The following is an 18,706-nucleotide window of genomic DNA, read 5'->3' as shown; positions in this document are numbered from 1 at the left end:
ATTATATCAAAACTCTCAGTTGAGTGGAGCCCCCGTAATAACAATTCCTCTGCATATAAAAAGCACAGAGTCAAGTGTGTGGGCCTATTGGGTAAAACTCGGGGAAGGACTCGAGTGCACACAATTTGAACCAAGTCAAGACAGACGTGCCTCCAATGTCCCGTCTTAGTACCTATTGACCTTGCTTCTCTTTACTTGGCTTTCATACACATATTTAATAAATTCATTAGGAATAAAAATGTTGGAGCTGGAGATAACCTTGTCTGGCAGTCTGCAGAAAGGATGTCATTCTTAGCCAAGGTTTGTTGTGGCCACCCGCTGTTTATGAGATAAGGAGAGTACACATAGAGGTTAAGATTCAGGATCACTTTCAAATGCCACATAATCTTCTTACATTGGGCTGGGCTCAGAGGCAGCTCAGAACAAGTTCATTCCTCAAGATGTGTGTCTAGTCTTCAGTTGTCTCACACGTCAGAACCCCCTAATGCCCTCTCTCGTCTACTTAACTCATTAGTTGCCATGAGGGGTTTTATCTTTCTCACCTATGAATTGTCCATGAAGTTCAATTCGCTTTAGCCAATGTCTCTTGAAAAGGGGTATTTTTGCAATGAGTCTTTCTACGTGGAATAGGTAAAACGAACAAACCATTTCTTGGGGGACAGTTTAAAGATTCGTTGTCTGAAAACATACATACCTATCTATGGAATATACAGATTGCTGCCTTTGAAGTGTGAACAGTGTTCCTTCATTCCTTCCTCTGGAGCCTTGGTGATCGACAGGGCATGAGGGAAATGCTAAATCTCAGCCTCTGACCTCTATTCTATGGTTATCTCTCCTCACTGTATCTCATAATATTTTTTAAAAGCTAATGTGGTCCTTTTCCACAGCATGTGAGTTTGAAGATATAAAGGTCTTGTTTAGGAAAAGCAAAGCCCAGTTGACCATCAAGTACTTATTGAAGCATTACTCAATCTTTATTCTGTAGCAAGCTTGGCCTGCTGACCCTGATCTAAGATGTGTGATGAATGCTAGTGCTTGGTAATACTGCCCTTCAATTTAGGTGCTTTATTGAAATCTAGGAGCTGGGATTCTGAGAACTGTGTAAGTAAGTCAATCTGTTCTTTATTCACAGAAACAAGACAATACCCCTGGGTAGGTATATCCAAAGGCTTTGACTTGGGATTGAGTGGTAGAGAGCAGCCTAAAAGATTGTCTAGTAAGGATGTAGTAAAATTAAGCTTTGGTAGGGTCATGAGAACAGTGACCATACCTGAGGGCATCAAGGTCTTCTGCCCTTCAGGACCCAGGATAAGACTTAGTTTGATGCCTTTCCTACATAAAGGAAGTCCTTCATCAACAGACAGACCTTGCAGTATTCAATACAACTTCTGAGAGGAAAACTTCATGATAACACCATTTCTGTTTTCACTTTAGGGACTGTTATTACACAACATCAGGAGGGAGAAAGAAAGAGTGGGCTAAGAGAGTTTTCTGTGTGCTTTGAGGATATTACTTTTGGGGGATTCAATTAGTTTACACAGCTTGTTAAAAACATTCATCTTTTCTTTATCCCAAGAAGGGGGAAATTGCCTGTCTGGTGTATTCTTGACTACAAAGCTGAAGTGAATTTTGTCTCTTGAAATCAAAAGACAGTGAAAGGCCTCTCTCTGCCTGTTAAGGGGAGCTTTCTCTTAAGTCCCCCAAGCTGATCCCTGTAAGACTTTTTCAAACCTAAAGGGGAAAAGAAAGCTCATTGTCAAAAATAAAAATTCTTGGCATTCAACATATGACTACATGTATAAATAAAACATCTATATATCCTACATCCATAAGTACATTTTAAAGCAGTACTTCAGATTATTTTGCTTAATAAAATAGCTTTCAAATATCAAAGAGTTAAATATCTATACAAAGACATACATTCCTATACACATATATGCTATACTGACTGTTAGGATTTTGGAACAAAACCTGCTTCTGGGTGGCCTAGCAATCTACGATGTCCTCATGTGTCACTGGCCAGGTGGCCACACCTGGAAGGCTGGGTACCTTACCCGTTAAAGCCAGACTTGTGGTCTCTCTCTTGGTCCTCTCTTCTCTTGCTCTCTTGGTCCTTTCTCTATCAGGGCACCCCCCTCTCTTTCTCTCTTTCTCCCCATCATGTCCTGCTCTCTCTTCTCTCCCTCTCTTCATATCCACCTAATAAACCTCTTTTATATTTAAGATCTGTCATATGCCTACTCATCTTTATTGATTTAGCTCGTCCCATAACCTTACACTGATTATTTGCTATTTATATCACTATCCATTTGAATGGTATCCACATTTTAATTCACATACAAACGTCATAAATCCAAAGTGTCCTTGTGCTCACATGCCAAACACACACACACACACACACACACACACACACACACACACACACACACATGCACACACAAGTCAAAACAACCAAAAAAGACCCTACAATTTTAGCAAAACCTCCATCAATTTTTTGTTGTTGTTGAATAACCCAGCAAGTATGCTCTGGGCCTCTACTACACGAAGCCCCTTAGTAATGGCGAGATATAAAGGATGAATGCATTTTCAGAATTCTCTTCTTCAGCATTTATCAGTGCATGTGATGTGAGTAGACACTTGATGGTGCCCAAATAAAAAAGGAATGTTTGTAAAATTTAGATAAACAATATTGTTTCCCATCTGCAACTGTTCCCAAAACTTTCATACACTTACATTGTTCATCTCCCAGAGAAGAATATATCACAAAGAAATTGTTTCCCTAACATCCAACCCCATTTTCCCAATAAGGATCTTTATGAAGCATAATTTCATTAATACTGGTTTACACTGTCTATTATTATAAGGGTCTTAGGAAAGAGGCCTCACGAGAGTTTTTTACCCATCTCTCCTTCATTTTGTTTATTTAGAAATGGCATTTGATTTACTTCTAATTTAATCATTAAAACTCTATAGCTAATTTTCAGACTGTCTTTAAAGGTAGCCTATGATTATGAAATGAATTAAAAACACAGACTCACAAGTAAAACTTCTAAACCATGGCTGTGGTACTCTTGAACGCTCAGCAACTGTGGTTACCTGCATAAAATTTACATAACATTGGGTCCACCAATATTACGCCATAGACGGGGTGGGGGTGGGGGGGTGGACACAAGAGACCTTATCCCTCCCTGAAACTCTATAGGAAGCCACAAGCTCCTGCAGGAAGGATAAAAGTTTTCTTATCGCTGGTAAAGCCACTGGTAAGTTTCTGGTTGGTACTCCAGTAAACAGCCTCCTTCCATATTTCTGTAAGCAATCCTAATCAAACTCCTTGGTTCACACATACATAAAAAAAGACATAGTAGGGCTGCAGAGATGGCTCAGGAGTCAAGAGAATACACTGGCGTCGCAGAACACCTGAGTTTATTTCCCAGCACCCACGCTGAGCAGCTCACAACCATCTGCAGCTCCAGTTCCAGGGCATCCAGCACCCCTGGCCTCCTCAGGTAACCCCACTCATGTGTATGTCCTCACCCACATACACATGCATTCACACAGTTAAAGATGAACATAGTCTTTCTTAAAAAGACATGAAGGTAGAAGGGAAAATAGTGGGTAAGAAGAGGGTAAATGAGTGCAGAAAGAACAAGGGATTGTAATGGTAGGTTGAATATGAGCAAAAGCATTATCTACAGACATGGAAAATGTATATCAAGGCCCATTATCATGTATAACTAATACATACAACTTAAGAATTACGGCCTCTAGGTCTTTAAGAATTTTTTTTCAGATTTCACTAGTACTGCATGAACCATATTCATAATCTTTTAACATTGTCTGTATTTCTTCAAATTATTTTAAAATAGTTTTTCTGCTCCTTGTCTTCTTCACTCAGCACTTTATCTTAGGGCCTTTTCCACATATAAACATAACTCATCCTTCGTAATGGCCGCACTGCATCCAGTTGAATAGATGTGTGCCATAATTTATTTTATCAATCCCATTTTGATGGAGCTGAAACTCTGTTGTTGCCATTAAAACCATTGCTGCAGTGACCATACCTCAACATAAATCTTTTCATACGTGTCTACATTTTTTTTCTTGCGATAAGCTTCTGGAAGTAGAAGTGTGTGTCTACCTTCACACATTTCACATTTCAAGAGCTACCCCTGAAAGGCTGTGGGAGAAACGGTTCACCAGCTTCAGCATACTCAAACAGAAACCCTTTGCAGTGTGTCAACTTGAAGTTCAGATCATCACCTCCAATAAAGTTTAAGAAATTAGCAGTTGACAACTAATGTTCATTTGAGCCACTGCTGAAGACTCTTTAGTTTGCAGTGGAGCAAAACATCTACTGTCCTTAACTGTGAACTGAACACATAGTCTTGTGCTATTTATGGACACTGCCACCGTTCTGTCCCAAGTCCGTGGCGGTGGCAGGAAATACGTATTTGTTTCTCTAGTTGGCCAGGATTTTAGAGTTTTATTTGATGTCCATAGCTGCGCTCAGACTCTTGGGGGTGGTCAATATCCTCCATCAGATGATCAATGCATTATTACCAGCCCCAGCTTACACCAAATAACAGCTTGTCTGCTCCAATCCTAACTCTAATCCACTGCACTTAGCAACTTTGCTGTAGTAGGCATTCCTAGCAGGAAAGTGCACAACCACAGTTGTATCCGCTATTCTTGCACACGAAATCTGTAAAGCGGCCTTTTGTTGAAAAGCATCTAAGATACACCCCTCCAGGCAGTTTTCTGAAATGTAGTCTTCAATGGTAGGGTTAAAACTTAATATCAGACATACACAAATTTTTATTGATTTACCTGAAATCCTTGTGTTAAAATGGGGGGGGGGGGGATGTTCACCATATAATAAAGTCATAAATGTGAGCTTCTAATATTTATGGTTTACTTAATACAGTTTTGAATCTTGTCAAGTATAAATTAAACAGACATTCTATTGAGAGCAAGCTTTTATATATCATTTCCAACATCAATGAAATCGCATTGACTCGAGAACAAATGATTCATTGTTTACCACTAACTTGTCTCATGTAATTCATAGATATATAATTTTATTTTACTGAAGGATTCCAGGGATTCTTTTCTTGCAAAAAAATTTTGAGAAGATTTATATTCCATTGTTTCAAAGATACCCCCCACATACCCACCCACATACCCCAAATAAATTAAGCATTAAAATTGTCATCAAAAGTCATATAGCCATACCAGAAGCAAACCTAATCTTAAATTGGAAGACTCATTTAACAGACCATGTATTCTTTGTCTTCTATGCATATCCTGTTGAGTGTGAAGAATGTAGGATGTTCTAATTACTAAAAACAATGGAAATGCTGCCTCTGAGTCCTCATTGGTGAATCTGTCTTTTAAAAATTAACTGTCCTTCCAAAGTTCTGGTATAAGGATGGGGGGAAGGGTGGAGAAAACGGCACAAATATTTTGCAAGTTGTCATAGCAACTTCCTACGTCATTGCCCAGATTAAAAAAAAAACAATTCCAATATTCAATTATTGAAATTATGAATCTTTAATCTACAGCACATTTTACTCAGTTATGTAATTTTAAATTTCAGTTTCATTTGATTGACTGTTTTAATCTTCCTTAACTAGTGAGTAAGTGAAAATAAATGGTGCATTCCTAATACTATAAATATGAAAAATAGGAAGAACTTAGGGGCTGCAGGCGAATACATTAAAATCAGTCAGTTTTCTAGTTAACATATTCTCATTCTGCTTGTGTGCAAAGCCCCTACACTGAGGAGACAGATCACAAATGTATGGCCTTACAAAAACACTGTCCCAATCTCGTGTTCTGACAGCAGAAATTGGCCCAAATCTCTAACCATTTTTCCCCTAACAGGCCCTGGCTGCCTGGTGCCATCCAGGTGAGGCGCAGTCTCAACAAGGGGAACGGCTCGTCAAATTCCTCTCATCTGTCAGTGTAGTGGATTATTTCTTGAGAGACTGAAATTGCCTGCTTGCAATCGGAACACCATCAATCTTGCTGTGGAGGGGGACTGGGGAGCTTCCTGAGGTGCTGGCTGGAGGGGGAGGGGCTGCCATTCCTAAGCAGGTGAGGAGGGCTAGAGTCCACATACACACACACACACACACACACACACACACACACACACACGCACACGCACACACACACACGCACGCACGCACGCACACTCGTAGTGAAAGATTTGTCATTCTGCACATTTCCACATGCTCGGAAGGCATGCCAAGTGCACTGTTCTACCTTCTGTAGGGGGTGATTTTTCAAGCTTAGGCCAAGGCAGCAAGGCTGGGATCTGCTGTTGCCTCGTTTTTCCTCATCATGTCACTCATTTTCACCAATTTGAGAGAATGAGATTATGTTTTCCCTTTTGTATTCGTTTGTCCAACTATTTATTTATTTACTTATTTATTTATTTGCTCATTTAGGGGTGGATTGTCAACAGATAACTGGTCCTGGTGGGTTTTGTTTCTTTGTTTGTTTGTTTGTTTGCACCTATATTTTATTAGTGTCCCTAAAGATTGAAGATCCACAAAGGAAAATGCCACATCTATCTGAGAAAAAAAAAAAGAAAGGAAAAGAAAAGAAACACATTTTTACTCTTAAAATGGAAGCAGAAGAGCTCCTTAAAGAGTGACTGAAATAATTTAGAAGATTGCTGTGACCAAGATCTATCACGCTAATTGTAGAAATCCTAAGAAAGTTCAATGAGCACATTACACAAACCAATTGGACTTCCAAACTGACATCATTTTGTTGTTGTTGTTGTTTTGTTTTTTTTTTTTGTTTTTTTGTTTTTTTTTTTTTTGCAAATCAACATAGTTTTAATCCCCCTGCATCTAAAGGAGGCATTTGTAGTTCCTCCTTTTCCACAATAAGGCTGAGATAGAGCTCAAAGAGTGAGTATTTGGAGGAAGAGTTATTGGCAACATAGTTCCTGGGTCTACTTAAGGGAGAGCCTTAACATCTATTGGCTGATAATGAGCAAACTCCACGGTCAGTAAGAGAAATGTAAGCAATGAGCTTAGTTTCAGTTAGAATCTTGTATCTGTTTCTCAGTTTTAAAAATATTTTAGTAAGACCTGAGATGGTAAGAACTTCCTTGTTACACATGTCAGCTCCAGCTCCCACAAGTGAATAGACACACACTATGTAAGAGTCCACTACCCACACAGCAGCCTGTAAGAGAGGTCATCATCGCTGGCATGTCCAGGCCATGCATCACCTAGTTAGAAAACAACGAAAGCAACAAACTTTCGTGCTGGCCAAGTGGACTTATTAGCAGTATAAACAGTAGATTTTGACTCATTCAGCATCTCTGATTACAGGTCACAGTCCCTTGGACAGGGCATCTGTATGCTTGCTATTTATAGGGAAATTCACAGCGCACAGAGCACTTTCCGCTACTTGGGGGGTCATCCTCTCATCCCCCTCCCTCGTCTCCTGATGGGGTCAGATATGAGACGTCACTAATCCAAAGTCATGGCGGGAAAGTTAAGTGACAGAGTATTGATCAGTCCCTGGCCCCCACCACCTGCCACCTGTTTAATGGCTCCCAGTATTGGCATGACCTTAAAGTTCCCATAGATTATATCGGACGGTCCTCACAGAGGCTACCTGGCATTGTCATTTTGCACCAGTGGGCATCCCCCCCCCGTGGCAGTGGCAGAATTACATGGGCATGACCTCCATTGGCAACCATTCTTTGGGTGGTTTCAGGCCAGTTACCCAGCCCCTCCAAACTTCCACTTCCGTTCTCTGGGAGGAAAAAAAGAGAGCAAACTATATCCACTTACACAATGATTAAACTAACAACATGGATTAACCCCGAACATGGTGCCCAGCACTGACGGGATTAATGGTTCCTTTATCTCCTTGTTGAGCATTACAGAGAAGGCGCATTCCCCAGGTTATTTGTATGACCATGTAACAAGCCAGAGACTTTTCTTGCCAGAACAGATTGGCGATTAAGTGGTTGGAGGTAGCTCAGGGATCCCCAAATCCACGACTGTGTTCCCTCCATGTTGGCACCGAAGCTTCTGGCAGGAATCTGGCGCTTCCCGTGCCAGGGTCTGCACACAGGACACGGAAAACAGGCAGGCAGCACCGGCGGCAGCAGCGTGGTTTCCATGCCCACATGCAGGGGCACCAGCGCCCTCTCGCTCGCTTGCTGACCTGGCTCGTGGAAGGAAGGCGGCTGGGACCCCGGGACAGCTGGCCTCCGCCCCCGGCCCTCCTCTGCAGCTAAGGGCTGCAGAGCCCGCAGGCGTATTCTGGCAAGCACCCTCCCAGCTCTGTGCAGTCCGCCCCAGCCTAGAAGCTGAGCTCGGGAAGCAGCAAAAGGCACCCTGCGGAGCCAGGAAAGACAGCACGCAGACGACCCGCGCACCAAGACACCCTGTGGATGGCAGGAGGCCAGGGAAGGGTATGGAGAGGGTCCTGGAGGGAGGTCGGCAGCACTCCAGGACTGAGGAGCGGGAACTTGGGTGTGCAACCGGTCCCCAAGCGTTGAACTTGACCATCAGAGGGGGCCACCAGGACTGTGGAGGTAGGGGGTGCGGCGAAAGGACACAAAGGCTAAATACAGCTACTCGGAAGGAAGCGTTTTTTTTGAGAACCAACCTGGAAGCTTAAGAACAATCGCACCGGGAGAGACTTTGTAATGAGGAAGCTGAAGAGGCAAAGAAAGGAAAATCCGGATTGGAGAGTGAGGTGAGGAAAGAGTTAGAAGCCGAGAAAAGAAAATTGCAACAGGAACTAAAAAGAAGGGGGGGGGGAATCAATAAAAGAATTTTTCAAAAATCAAAAATCATGCCAGAGCGAACTTGTTCCTGAAACTGCCAACAGAGGGAAGAATACAAGGGTGGGGGCACGGAACACACTGGAGAAGCCAAAAGTAAAGAAAGGAGGGGAGAGAAGACAGGATGCAAATTAAACCAGAGACGGCATAGTAAGTCACTGTTTCCTTTTCTTTTCCATTGACAACTTCTAAAGTTAGTCTAGTCACTGACACATCCGTGGAACCCTTATCCACAGACTGATAATGACAGTGTCTACACTGGGTATAAACTCACATGTCTCCTTTCTAAATCCCCTAGTTTTGAAAGTTACCCCCACCTTTTTGTAGAATTTTTTTTTTCTGTTGTCAAACTCGAAATCATTCTAGCAAGGTGTGTGGAAGAGGGTGGGAGGAGGGGGCTCTTCTACAGAAACACACCTTTTCTGAGAGATTGACAGAAACACCTCCAGGGCGCTCTTGATACACCCTACTTCCCCCGGAGCATCCGTCCCACAACTTGTCTTAGAATTCAGAGGCAAACTGCCTACACTATGGCAATTTCTGTCACTCGCGCTCTGCCATCTGTTTTTTGAAGGGACCACGGTGAGCCTGGAGGAGCCTGCCGAGGCGCCAGCTCCCCCACTTACCTGGTCTGTGCAGGTGGTGCTGCTGGAAGGTATGCTGGAGGGACCCATGGCAGAGCAGCATCGCACACGCACTTATCCACAAGTACAGGACCCAGGACATCGCAGAGACCATTGCCATTCTCTGAAGAGAACATGAGACACAGGTTACCCCCGGCTTCAAGCCCCTGGTGTTTCCGGCACACTGAAGAGGGAAGTAGGAGCTCAGACAAAGTATTCTTTTGCTACTTGGCCGGCTAAAAGGCACGTCCCTGCAGAGGTCATGCGAGGGAGTAGAGTTAAAGACCCTTTCCAGAAGCTTATAAATATGTCCCTTAAGTTCTGTAAGAGAAAAGGCCAACGAAGCCCCAAAATGCAGAAATAAAGTTTTTGACTGTCAGTCAGGCGGATGAAAACATCTCATGCCCGTAAAAGCATAGTTTTGCACAAAGATCTGCAAACTAGTTTTCCCAGGCATTCAATAGCTGTAGACGTCCTCATCGTAACTTCATTGCAAGTCTGACATAAGCCTGGAAGAAAAGAGTGGGCTCTTTTTATTTATTTTTTTTTAATTCTACAGTCATGAATTTTTAATCGCAATGCTGTCTTCTAAACTAAGTAATCATTTCTCAGAGGGATGTTGTAATCTCCCAATAGAACTGATCTTTCTGACTGGACTTGAAATCAGAAGGAACTGTGTCTTTAGCCGGAAGGAGTTTCAAAGGCAAGGTCTGTGCATCTATCCTACAGCAAGCCCTAATTTACAGTATTGCTTTGCTTCCTAAGATCCCATGTGGCATTTGCCGGAGCATTGATGAATATGCATATACAGGTGGTGTGTGTATTTATGGGTGAGCATATACCTTTTCTCAGGCGCCGAAACTTTGACAGTCTTATCTGCACCTATGAGCATCTCAGGAGCTACAGAAGCTCAATGGCGCTACATATTGTCCAATTTCCCAAACAACACCTTATGCTGCATTTCGTATTGCCAAATTAATCAAACTTGAAGCATCATCCTTAGTCAGCCAGTGACAGGAGACATCCTCTATAGAAGAATTCCGTTAGCGACATGCCTTCCTCTCTGAGAGCTCAGAGAGGGGCTGTGCAATCAAGGTTATGTTTTCATCCTTCCCTCTGTCAAACGATACCCTTCAGCAATTTCCACTGTACATTGACTAACTGCTCGTGACCTCCCATATGCCTTCCTTATTTGTGGAAATTGGTACTCTTTGGAAACCAGTGATGTTCAGCAAAAATAAGCATTATGCACACACATATCTGCTTGTACATAATTCTGGGTACTTTGCAGGTTTCAGGGAGATGGAGCGTTTCAGAAGGGCTTTGAGGGTGACAATGGATAAACACGACAACTGTAATTAAGTGCCAAGTGGGAGAACATTCTTCCAACAGCATGGAGCCATCCATGCCCCAGGCGGTGACTCAGGTGGACCACTCACTTTCTAATTAGTTTCTAGTTTGGTGGCCCACTATTTAGTTTTGTATACAGCATGCTTTGCTTCATTGTATTCAGAACTAGCAGGAGAGCATAGATGCACTCTCATCAGCAGAGATAAATAGATATACCCCTTCTGTGAATCCCCAAATGAATGCATATTAGAGCCTTTCAGAATAGCCTGCAAATTACAGAAAGACAAAACAGAGGTGACCCCCATATGCATTTGCTATTTGCCAATCGCTGTTAAAATGCACCGGAAATTTAACTCAGGGAAAAAAATCTAGCCATCATCAAAACTTAACAATTCTTCAGAGACTGCTTTCTCTTGCTCATTTTAAACCCACATAGACCTCAGTACACAGGAAGATGCTGTGACTTAACAATTGCAATGCTGCTCTTTCTTTCTTTTTTCTCTTTCTTTCTTTCTTTCTTTCTTTCTTTTTTTCTTTCTTTCTCCCTCCTCCCCCTCCCCGTTAACTTTCTTTAATTCCCAGCATTACTCCCCAGGCTCCTGCATATCTTTCCCTGCTTGCTCCCTGACAGAGCTCTGCTCTGTGGCAGTCTTTTCCTCCAAATAATGCAGCTAGCCTTGCATACTTCTCTGAATATGTTACAAATCTGCTTTCTGGATCTTAAGTCTTTACAGAGGCTTTCTTACCTGAAAAATCCAGCCAAGAGCAGGGCACTCTCCTAGTGTTCATTGGAAAGAGCTAACACTTTTTAAAATCCATCTGTGTCACAGTTCTGAGATTTTTTTCAAAGAGAACGCTTCCCGGCAGTTCTTTATCAAGAATTGAAAAAAAAAAAATCAAGCTTTCCTCCTCCAGTCCTATTTTCACAGTTGAGAAGACGTTGGGTTCGTTCACTGTATTGTCAGAAAAGGAACCAAGGTTTGAGGGGCGGAAACCTTGTCATTTTCACCTTTAAATCATCTCCTGGCGTCACCTCTGTCTGACGAGACCTTTGAAGTGATGGTGAGCTAATGTAGTTTCCTGATGAGAAGCAGTTTATAGCCGCGGACGGACCATTCCCACTTCAGCACATTCAGGACAGAGTTAGGCAGCGAAATGTAGGAGCAGGGCTGCTATACCTCCTGTAAGTAGCGGGAGTCTGTTTCAGTACACCCCTCCTCTCTAAAGTCTCACATGTCTTAAAGTGACATTACCCTCGATTGTAGATAAGGTAAATTCTAATAACTGCCCTTAACTCTCCCACGAGCCAAGCAGTGCCTTAATACAATGTCGCCTGCTGGTCTGTGGTGTTTTTATTTTTTATTTTTTTCTTATACCATTCTCATGCTAGGGGACTGCGAAGGGAAAGAAAAACGAGGGAGAAAAGACAGCATGCAAAATATTGATGGTGTTAATGGCTTTTAGGCTTCAGACAGTAAATGGGAAAGGGAAGCAGGCACCATGTCTTACCTCTGAGTATTCTTTGTGCCAGCAAGCTAACTGAATATAGTTAGACTTGTCCTGACTTTTTTTTTTCTGTTGTTTTGTCAGCTATTTCTTGGAATTCGATTTATATGGGATATAACTGATGTTTGTGTTCCTAAGCCAAATAAAATCTTCGGAGCTATTCAACATGTTTAATAAGTAGAAACCATTGCTAGCAGCAGAGCCAGTTAGGATGAGGAAATATGCTCAAGGTTCTTTGTGAAAGTATTTTTTGCTTTCTTTAAATAGCATGCTGAGATGGAAAGGGAAAACACTCAGAAGTTCAGTAGCATCTCTAGTACTATGGTGTGAACCCTGGCTTCCCTGGAAGTATACTATGATTGTACTTAAACTTCAGAGGCGCATGGGAGGTGACCTACTTTTCTTCTATAGGCTGTGGCGGTGCTAATTCTCCTAAATGCCCATTCAGTTGCTTCACAAGTCACTTTTATCACACCTACTATGTGCTGGATGCTTGGGATAAAGCAGAAAGCTAGACCGGTGTGACCCCCATTGTCAAAGGTCACCACCCTGATTCCTCTGCATTATTTTCAGACAGGGTTCTCACAACCTTCTTGTCTTGAAAAACTTCAAAGTTTCTGAGAATTCCAATGTCTTCCCCCTTTTGTGGGCATTGTAAAGAAGGCTGAATGCTGGGTGTATCTTTGAGAACAATATCCTTTCTCATGCTCTCTCTCTCTTTCTCTCTCTCCCTTCCCCCCTCTCTGGATCTCCCTCCCTTTGGTTCTCCCTCCCTCCACAAACCAAATTTCAAAACTAACCATCAAATGAGTTAAGAAGGACAAGTTTTTAGTTTGGATTTGTGTGTTTATTTCATTGCCTCATTATTGTTGTCTATAGGAAGTTTATTCAGAATCAAGACAACAGTAGAAACAGCCACAGGAACTGGGGTCAAAGTTCGTCAGACCTTTCCCACATGCTCAAACTGTTCTGAACTCTACCTTGTAAAGCATAATCTAAAGTGTTTTACTAGTGTACAAGGACAGGCTCCATCTCACAAGTGAGGAACATGGAGGGAAGACAAGGAAGCGAAAAGAACTCTTTCAAGCTAAAGAAGCACGAAGTGAAAGGGTGGGTTCCAACCTAAATGCTCTGCATGGGAGCCATCTTGTCAATATTCCAGGAAAGGGATTTATGAAAAAAATAATTTAAAAATCTGTCTTTATGTTTGTATTTGCTTTACAGTAAGAGAGTTTCAAGATTTACTAGTCATCTATTCTAGAGTCATAGATTATTCTAGACATTTGAAACATCTATGTGTTCAAGACAGGCTTTACCCCATAATTTTTTGGGGGGTCTGATTTTGGTTTTCAAATAATTTTACATTAAAGTAAATTCATAAATTCTTACATGCCAACAAATGCCATCATTTTGAAATACCATAACTTTATAATTTTCATTTCTAGGGATTAAACAGAGGATCACCATAGTGGCTCAACTATAATTCAATTTTAGTACAATGGAAGCATGGACTCATGGGTCATGTTTAAGGCACTGTAGAAAATTTTTGAGATATATGAAAAGCTAAGAGATTTGCTGTAACATTCTACACATGTATATGATGGGTGAAATGAATGAATGAAATGGGGATGTTAACATTGCTCCATTTATATCTTTCCAAAGGATGCTTTACAATCTATTATATTGCAGCCAGTGATCTTTTCCTTGATAACAAAAACATTAGAAAATATTGAGTGTGTGTGTGTGTGTGTGTGTGTGTGTGCGTGTGTGTGCACACGTGCACCTGTGGTATGCAGAGTATGGTCCCTGTGTGTGCAGAGACCAGGCAATGTTTTGTTCTATCACTCTCTGCTTTGGTCCCTGGAGCTAGGCTGATACCCAGCAAGCCCCACCAGTCCTCCTAACTCTGCCTCTGACAGCACTGGGGCTATAGGCACAGATAACTTTTGATAGGGGCGATGGGAATTTGAACACAAGACCTCACCCTTGCCCAGCACGTGCTTTTACTCCCTGAGCACCCTCCCTCCCCAGCTTCAACAAACACAGAGGTTCTAGTTAACAAGAGTGACTGTCTTGCCCTTCCAGGGACTTGTGCCTTTCTGACCACAGTAGAACAGAAGCAGGTGCGCTTTGGGTTGGTTGGGGTTAGGTCGGTCAGTGAGGGCAGGTGCATCACAATGGGACCATGCACGTTTCTCTTTGCCTCTGGAACAGGGACAAGCTGTGCTATCAGCCTAGATCAGATCACTGAGGGACCGTGTGATGAGAGGCCCTTCCTCCTCCCCTCCCAAAACAGATGGACACACACAGTGAATAGGAAGTAGTTGCCAAAGCAACTGAGACTTGTAACTTTATTATAGCATAAAATTGACAATCCTGATTGATAAAGACTTAAACCCGTATTACTCATTTCCTAATTAAATTGTTTTTTTTCCATCCTAAGCTATCTCTGAGGAGACAGCGGTGTGACCATTCAAGCTTCTGTCTTCAGAGTCCGCTGTGGTAAGAGTCTATTGGTTGTCGTTTGTCAGTGCGCTGATAACCACAAAGCTTAAAGTATTAGGACTAGAGGCCCAAGTAGGGAGTGATGTATAAGTTGGCCCCTACTATGGCTGATGATAATGGACCAGTGTCATGACAGCACAGTGTTTGAAAGAAAAGGGACTAAGAAGGACGGAAGGCTTTCATTAATTTAAAATATCCCAAGCATTGTGGGGTTCAAGTCATTTTCTGGGTCAAAATCCTAAAGATAGAGCTTTCAAATACAGTACTGTATACGCATGTACAGATACGCATGCTTTTAAATGTATCCTGTTCACAAGGATTCCTCCCATGGAAAATCAGAAAGAAAGGCATGCAGGGACATTGGAGGTAAAGTAAAGCACTCAGAATGTTCAATCCGGCAGCAAACTGCCCCTGCACAAGGCAACATGATAAGTAGAGGGTAGAGAAGGCGGGACAGATGCTGTAACAGGATGGAAATGAAGGAGGAGGAAACATCAGTGAGAAAGAGGTGGAGGCTGAGGAACAGAAGGAGCCTAGTGAATAGAAAACACCCAGTCCAGCTGTCTTAACAAATTATTTCACGTATTTTTGCCTGCATGTATAAGCACACATGCCTGAATCCACACAGGCCACAAGAGGGCATCAGATCTCCAGGACCTGGAGTTACAGGTGCTTGCAAGCAGCCATGTGGTGCTGGAAATCAAGCCCAGGTCCTCCGCAAGAGCAGCCAGTGCTCTGACACTCAGCCATCCAGCCACCTTGGTGGAGAACTACACCTGACGAGTGGATAACACATTGCTCCCGATGAAAGTGTAGCTCTAAATGATGACAAGTCTCTGTATAAATGTTCCACACAGTCAGGGTAACTTAAAAACTAACCTGGGATCCCTGTATGGTGGCACATGCCTATAATCTCAGCACTCCGGAGGCAGAGGCAGGTGGATCTCTATGAGTTAGAGACCAGCCTGGTCTACAAAGTGAGTTCAGGACAGCCAACGCTACACAGAGAAACCCTGTCTTGAAAATAAAACAAAATAAAAAATAAAATAAAATAAAACGCTAACCTGAGAAATCCATCCAAGAAACTAAACTCCATGTACAGACAACAAACACTGCCACATAGTTACTCAAAAACAAACAAACAAAAATTCCCATTTTACTCCATTCTACACTTATTGGAAATGAAAGCTGTCCTTACTCCAATTTAAGAACAAGCAAATTAATGATTCAGATAATCTTAATTCACAAATGTACAGAAGAAAATGTGAGACATGCAGTATTTTATGTCTGCATATTTCTGAACTGAAAACAATGAAAGGAATTTGAATAAATGACAGCTAGCGTAAGGAGCACACCAAGTTTCAGTTCAATGCAGAGTCAAATGACGTATATGTATATTTCTTCAGATAGCACACTTCGGCCATGAATTCATAGCTGTTTTTTTTCCTTATTCCATTTCAATCAATTAATGAAAATGGTGACATAGACAAAAGGATGATTGAGACAGTTGGAATCCAAATGTTGTCAGTGCCACTAAAGCCCATTTTTTAAATTTTGTTCCTTTTTCTTTTTCTCTAGTCTTCATTTCTTTATCTCTCTCTCTCTCTCTCTCTCTCTCTTTCTCTCTCTCTCTCTCTTCCTGTTGTTTAGGAGGAGAAAAAAGTTATTGGGGTTACCCACAAGTCATCTAGAATGTCCATTTTAGATTCCTCATTATGCAAAAGCAGTTTTGCTAGCTAAGTCATAATTCCATCCTGTCTCCCCCCGTGAGCCCAATCTCACAAGCCATTTGTGCTCTAACATTTTTTTCAGAGTCCCAGTTTTCCATCTATGCTAGAACCCTACAATGTGTTACATACCGGAAATGTAGCACTTGTCCATCTTGCTCATAAGAACTAAATATAATAATGTTTGTTACATACACTTTCTTAGTTATCGTTATGGTTTAAATGTGTGAAATAACCCCCCCCCCCATAAGCTCACATATTTGAAGACTTGATCTCCAGGGGATGGCACTGTTTGCAAAAGTTGTAAGGACCTTTTGGAGGTGTACTCTTGCTGGAGGGAGTGGGAGAGTACCTTGAAGTTTTACATCCTGGCCCCATTTTTTTGTTTATTCTCTGCTTCCTGAATATAAATGTTATGTGAGCAGCCAACCGCCTACCTCTGCTCCCGTGACAGACTCTATCCTTCTGCAACTGTCAGCCAGAATAAACCCTTCCTTCCACCCACTCCCTTTGTTTGAGACAGGGTCTCAATATGGAGTCCTGGTTAGCCTAGGACTCACGATGTGGACAAGGCTGGGCCTGAACTCACAGAGATCGGCTAACCTCTGCCTCTCAGGCTCCCAAGTTCTGGGATTAAAGTCACGTGCCACCACACCCGGTTCTTAAGTTACTCTTGTCAGGGTATTTCATCACGGCAAGAGGAAAAGCAATGAAGACATTTACTCTGCTATTGTGTTCTGATATCAAGCAGCATTGGAGAGGAAGCTATTAAAAACAAAAATTAGGTAAAACAAATTTAGAGTATGTCATCTGATGATGTTAACTCATGTATCAGCACAGCAGGGAAACAACAAAAGCTTCTTACACTAGTCTGGGCCCTTACGCATACTTTCATTTAATACAGAATTGCTAACAGGTAGACTTTTTTGTTAAAGACACCTAATTTCAGAGAAACTGGAAAATTAAAACAATGTGACATCTTTGTCTAGCAAGGTTGGAGGACTATGACTCAGATAGTTCTCTGATTCCTAGGGCCCAGGTGCTAAGCAACCAAATTCTAGGCAAACAACATTAGTGAGGAACAATAAATTTTGACTCATCATTATAACAGCATAGACCTAGACATTACAGTGAAACAAGCCAGATATGAGAGGAGAGTATGACAGATAAGACATGAAGCCATTCAAATAAACTCTGAAGTGGCCACAATGAAGATGGGACAATTATACTCTTAAAAACTAGAAAATGAGATTTAAGGAAAAAAAAAAGTAAAATAAATGAAAATGGTAAGAACAAAGAAATCACTGCTTAGAAAAGAATAAAACATTTAAGTAACAGAACCTGGTGAGATGGCTCAGCTGCTAAGGGCACTGGCTGCTGATGCAGGGGATCCAGGTCTGGTTCCCAGCACACACACGGTGGTTCACAACCGCACATAACTCCAATTTCAGAGAACAACTCTCTCTTTTGGCCCCCCTCAGGCACCAAGCATGCACATAATACGCATACATGCAGGCAGGCAAAATAGACACCTATGATAATAAAATAATTTTTTGAAGTTAAAAATCTGTTAGTAATAACAAAATAGTATCAGCGAGCCTAAATTACTTGTTATAAAAATGGTGATAGTTTATTACTTAGATCTGAATGCAGAAGCTAAATTTATAGTAATTGTAAGAACAGGAAGATGGAAGTAAGGTTTTTCTGAGGCCTGTTGAAAAGGTAACCTTCATATAGGAGACTCATTTTTCAACTCCAACAGCCTATTTCTGCAATTACTTTATCAAGTAGAACTCACTGCTCACTGCTTATCATCTCTGTCTTGTAGGCAGAAGAAAAAGAAAGAATGAGGTCATTTCCTTTGTTCTTCAATTCCTGGTTTCTTTATTGTCTTTTTAGGACACGGATAAAGCTGAAATCACAACAGCTGCTCATCCTTCTCTCTAAGCAAAATAAGGAATGCGTGAGAAAGTCAGAGACCAAGGGTGTCTTCATTACAAGGGTGTAAACATGAACTATCAGCACCTAAAATTACCTAATTTTTGTTGGGTTGTGACAACCACTGCTTTGGCAACTAGAGGCAACCACGTGACATTTTCACTGTGAAAATTTCAGATCCAGGAATGGTGTTGTGGCTCAAGTGGCAAAGTGTCATGTGTCGTGCAAGCTGA

General features: G+C 41.8%; 1 protein-coding gene and 1 long non-coding RNA gene across 3 annotated transcripts in view; one reads left to right on the top strand and one right to left on the bottom strand.

Moving 5' to 3' along the window:
- The window catches only part of Tafa1 (TAFA chemokine like family member 1), a 554,452-nt gene extending 542,440 nt beyond the window's left edge, over positions 1 to 12,012 (bottom strand). Inside the window, exons 1-2 of the mRNA XM_060383830.1 lie at positions 11,544 to 12,012; positions 9,451 to 9,571 (exon numbers count right to left, since the gene is read on the bottom strand). Of these exons, the coding sequence (XP_060239813.1) occupies positions 9,451 to 9,568 (118 nt within the window). The 5' untranslated portion in view covers positions 9,569 to 9,571; positions 11,544 to 12,012. The remainder of the gene's footprint in view (positions 1 to 9,450; positions 9,572 to 11,543) is intronic.
- LOC132654242 (uncharacterized) overlaps positions 8,037 to 18,706 on the top strand; it is a 125,551-nt gene continuing 114,881 nt past the window's right edge. For both annotated transcript variants that reach the window (XR_009591896.1, XR_009591897.1), the window contains exons 1-2: positions 8,037 to 8,974; positions 14,747 to 14,805. This is a non-coding gene — a long non-coding RNA (uncharacterized LOC132654242). The remainder of the gene's footprint in view (positions 8,975 to 14,746; positions 14,806 to 18,706) is intronic.

Source organism: Meriones unguiculatus, chromosome 5, assembly GCF_030254825.1.
Source record: "Meriones unguiculatus strain TT.TT164.6M chromosome 5, Bangor_MerUng_6.1, whole genome shotgun sequence".
Lineage (NCBI taxonomy): Eukaryota > Metazoa > Chordata > Mammalia > Rodentia > Muridae > Meriones > Meriones unguiculatus.
Note: the sequence above shows the minus strand (reverse complement) of the source record. Positions and strands in the feature narration are given on the sequence as shown.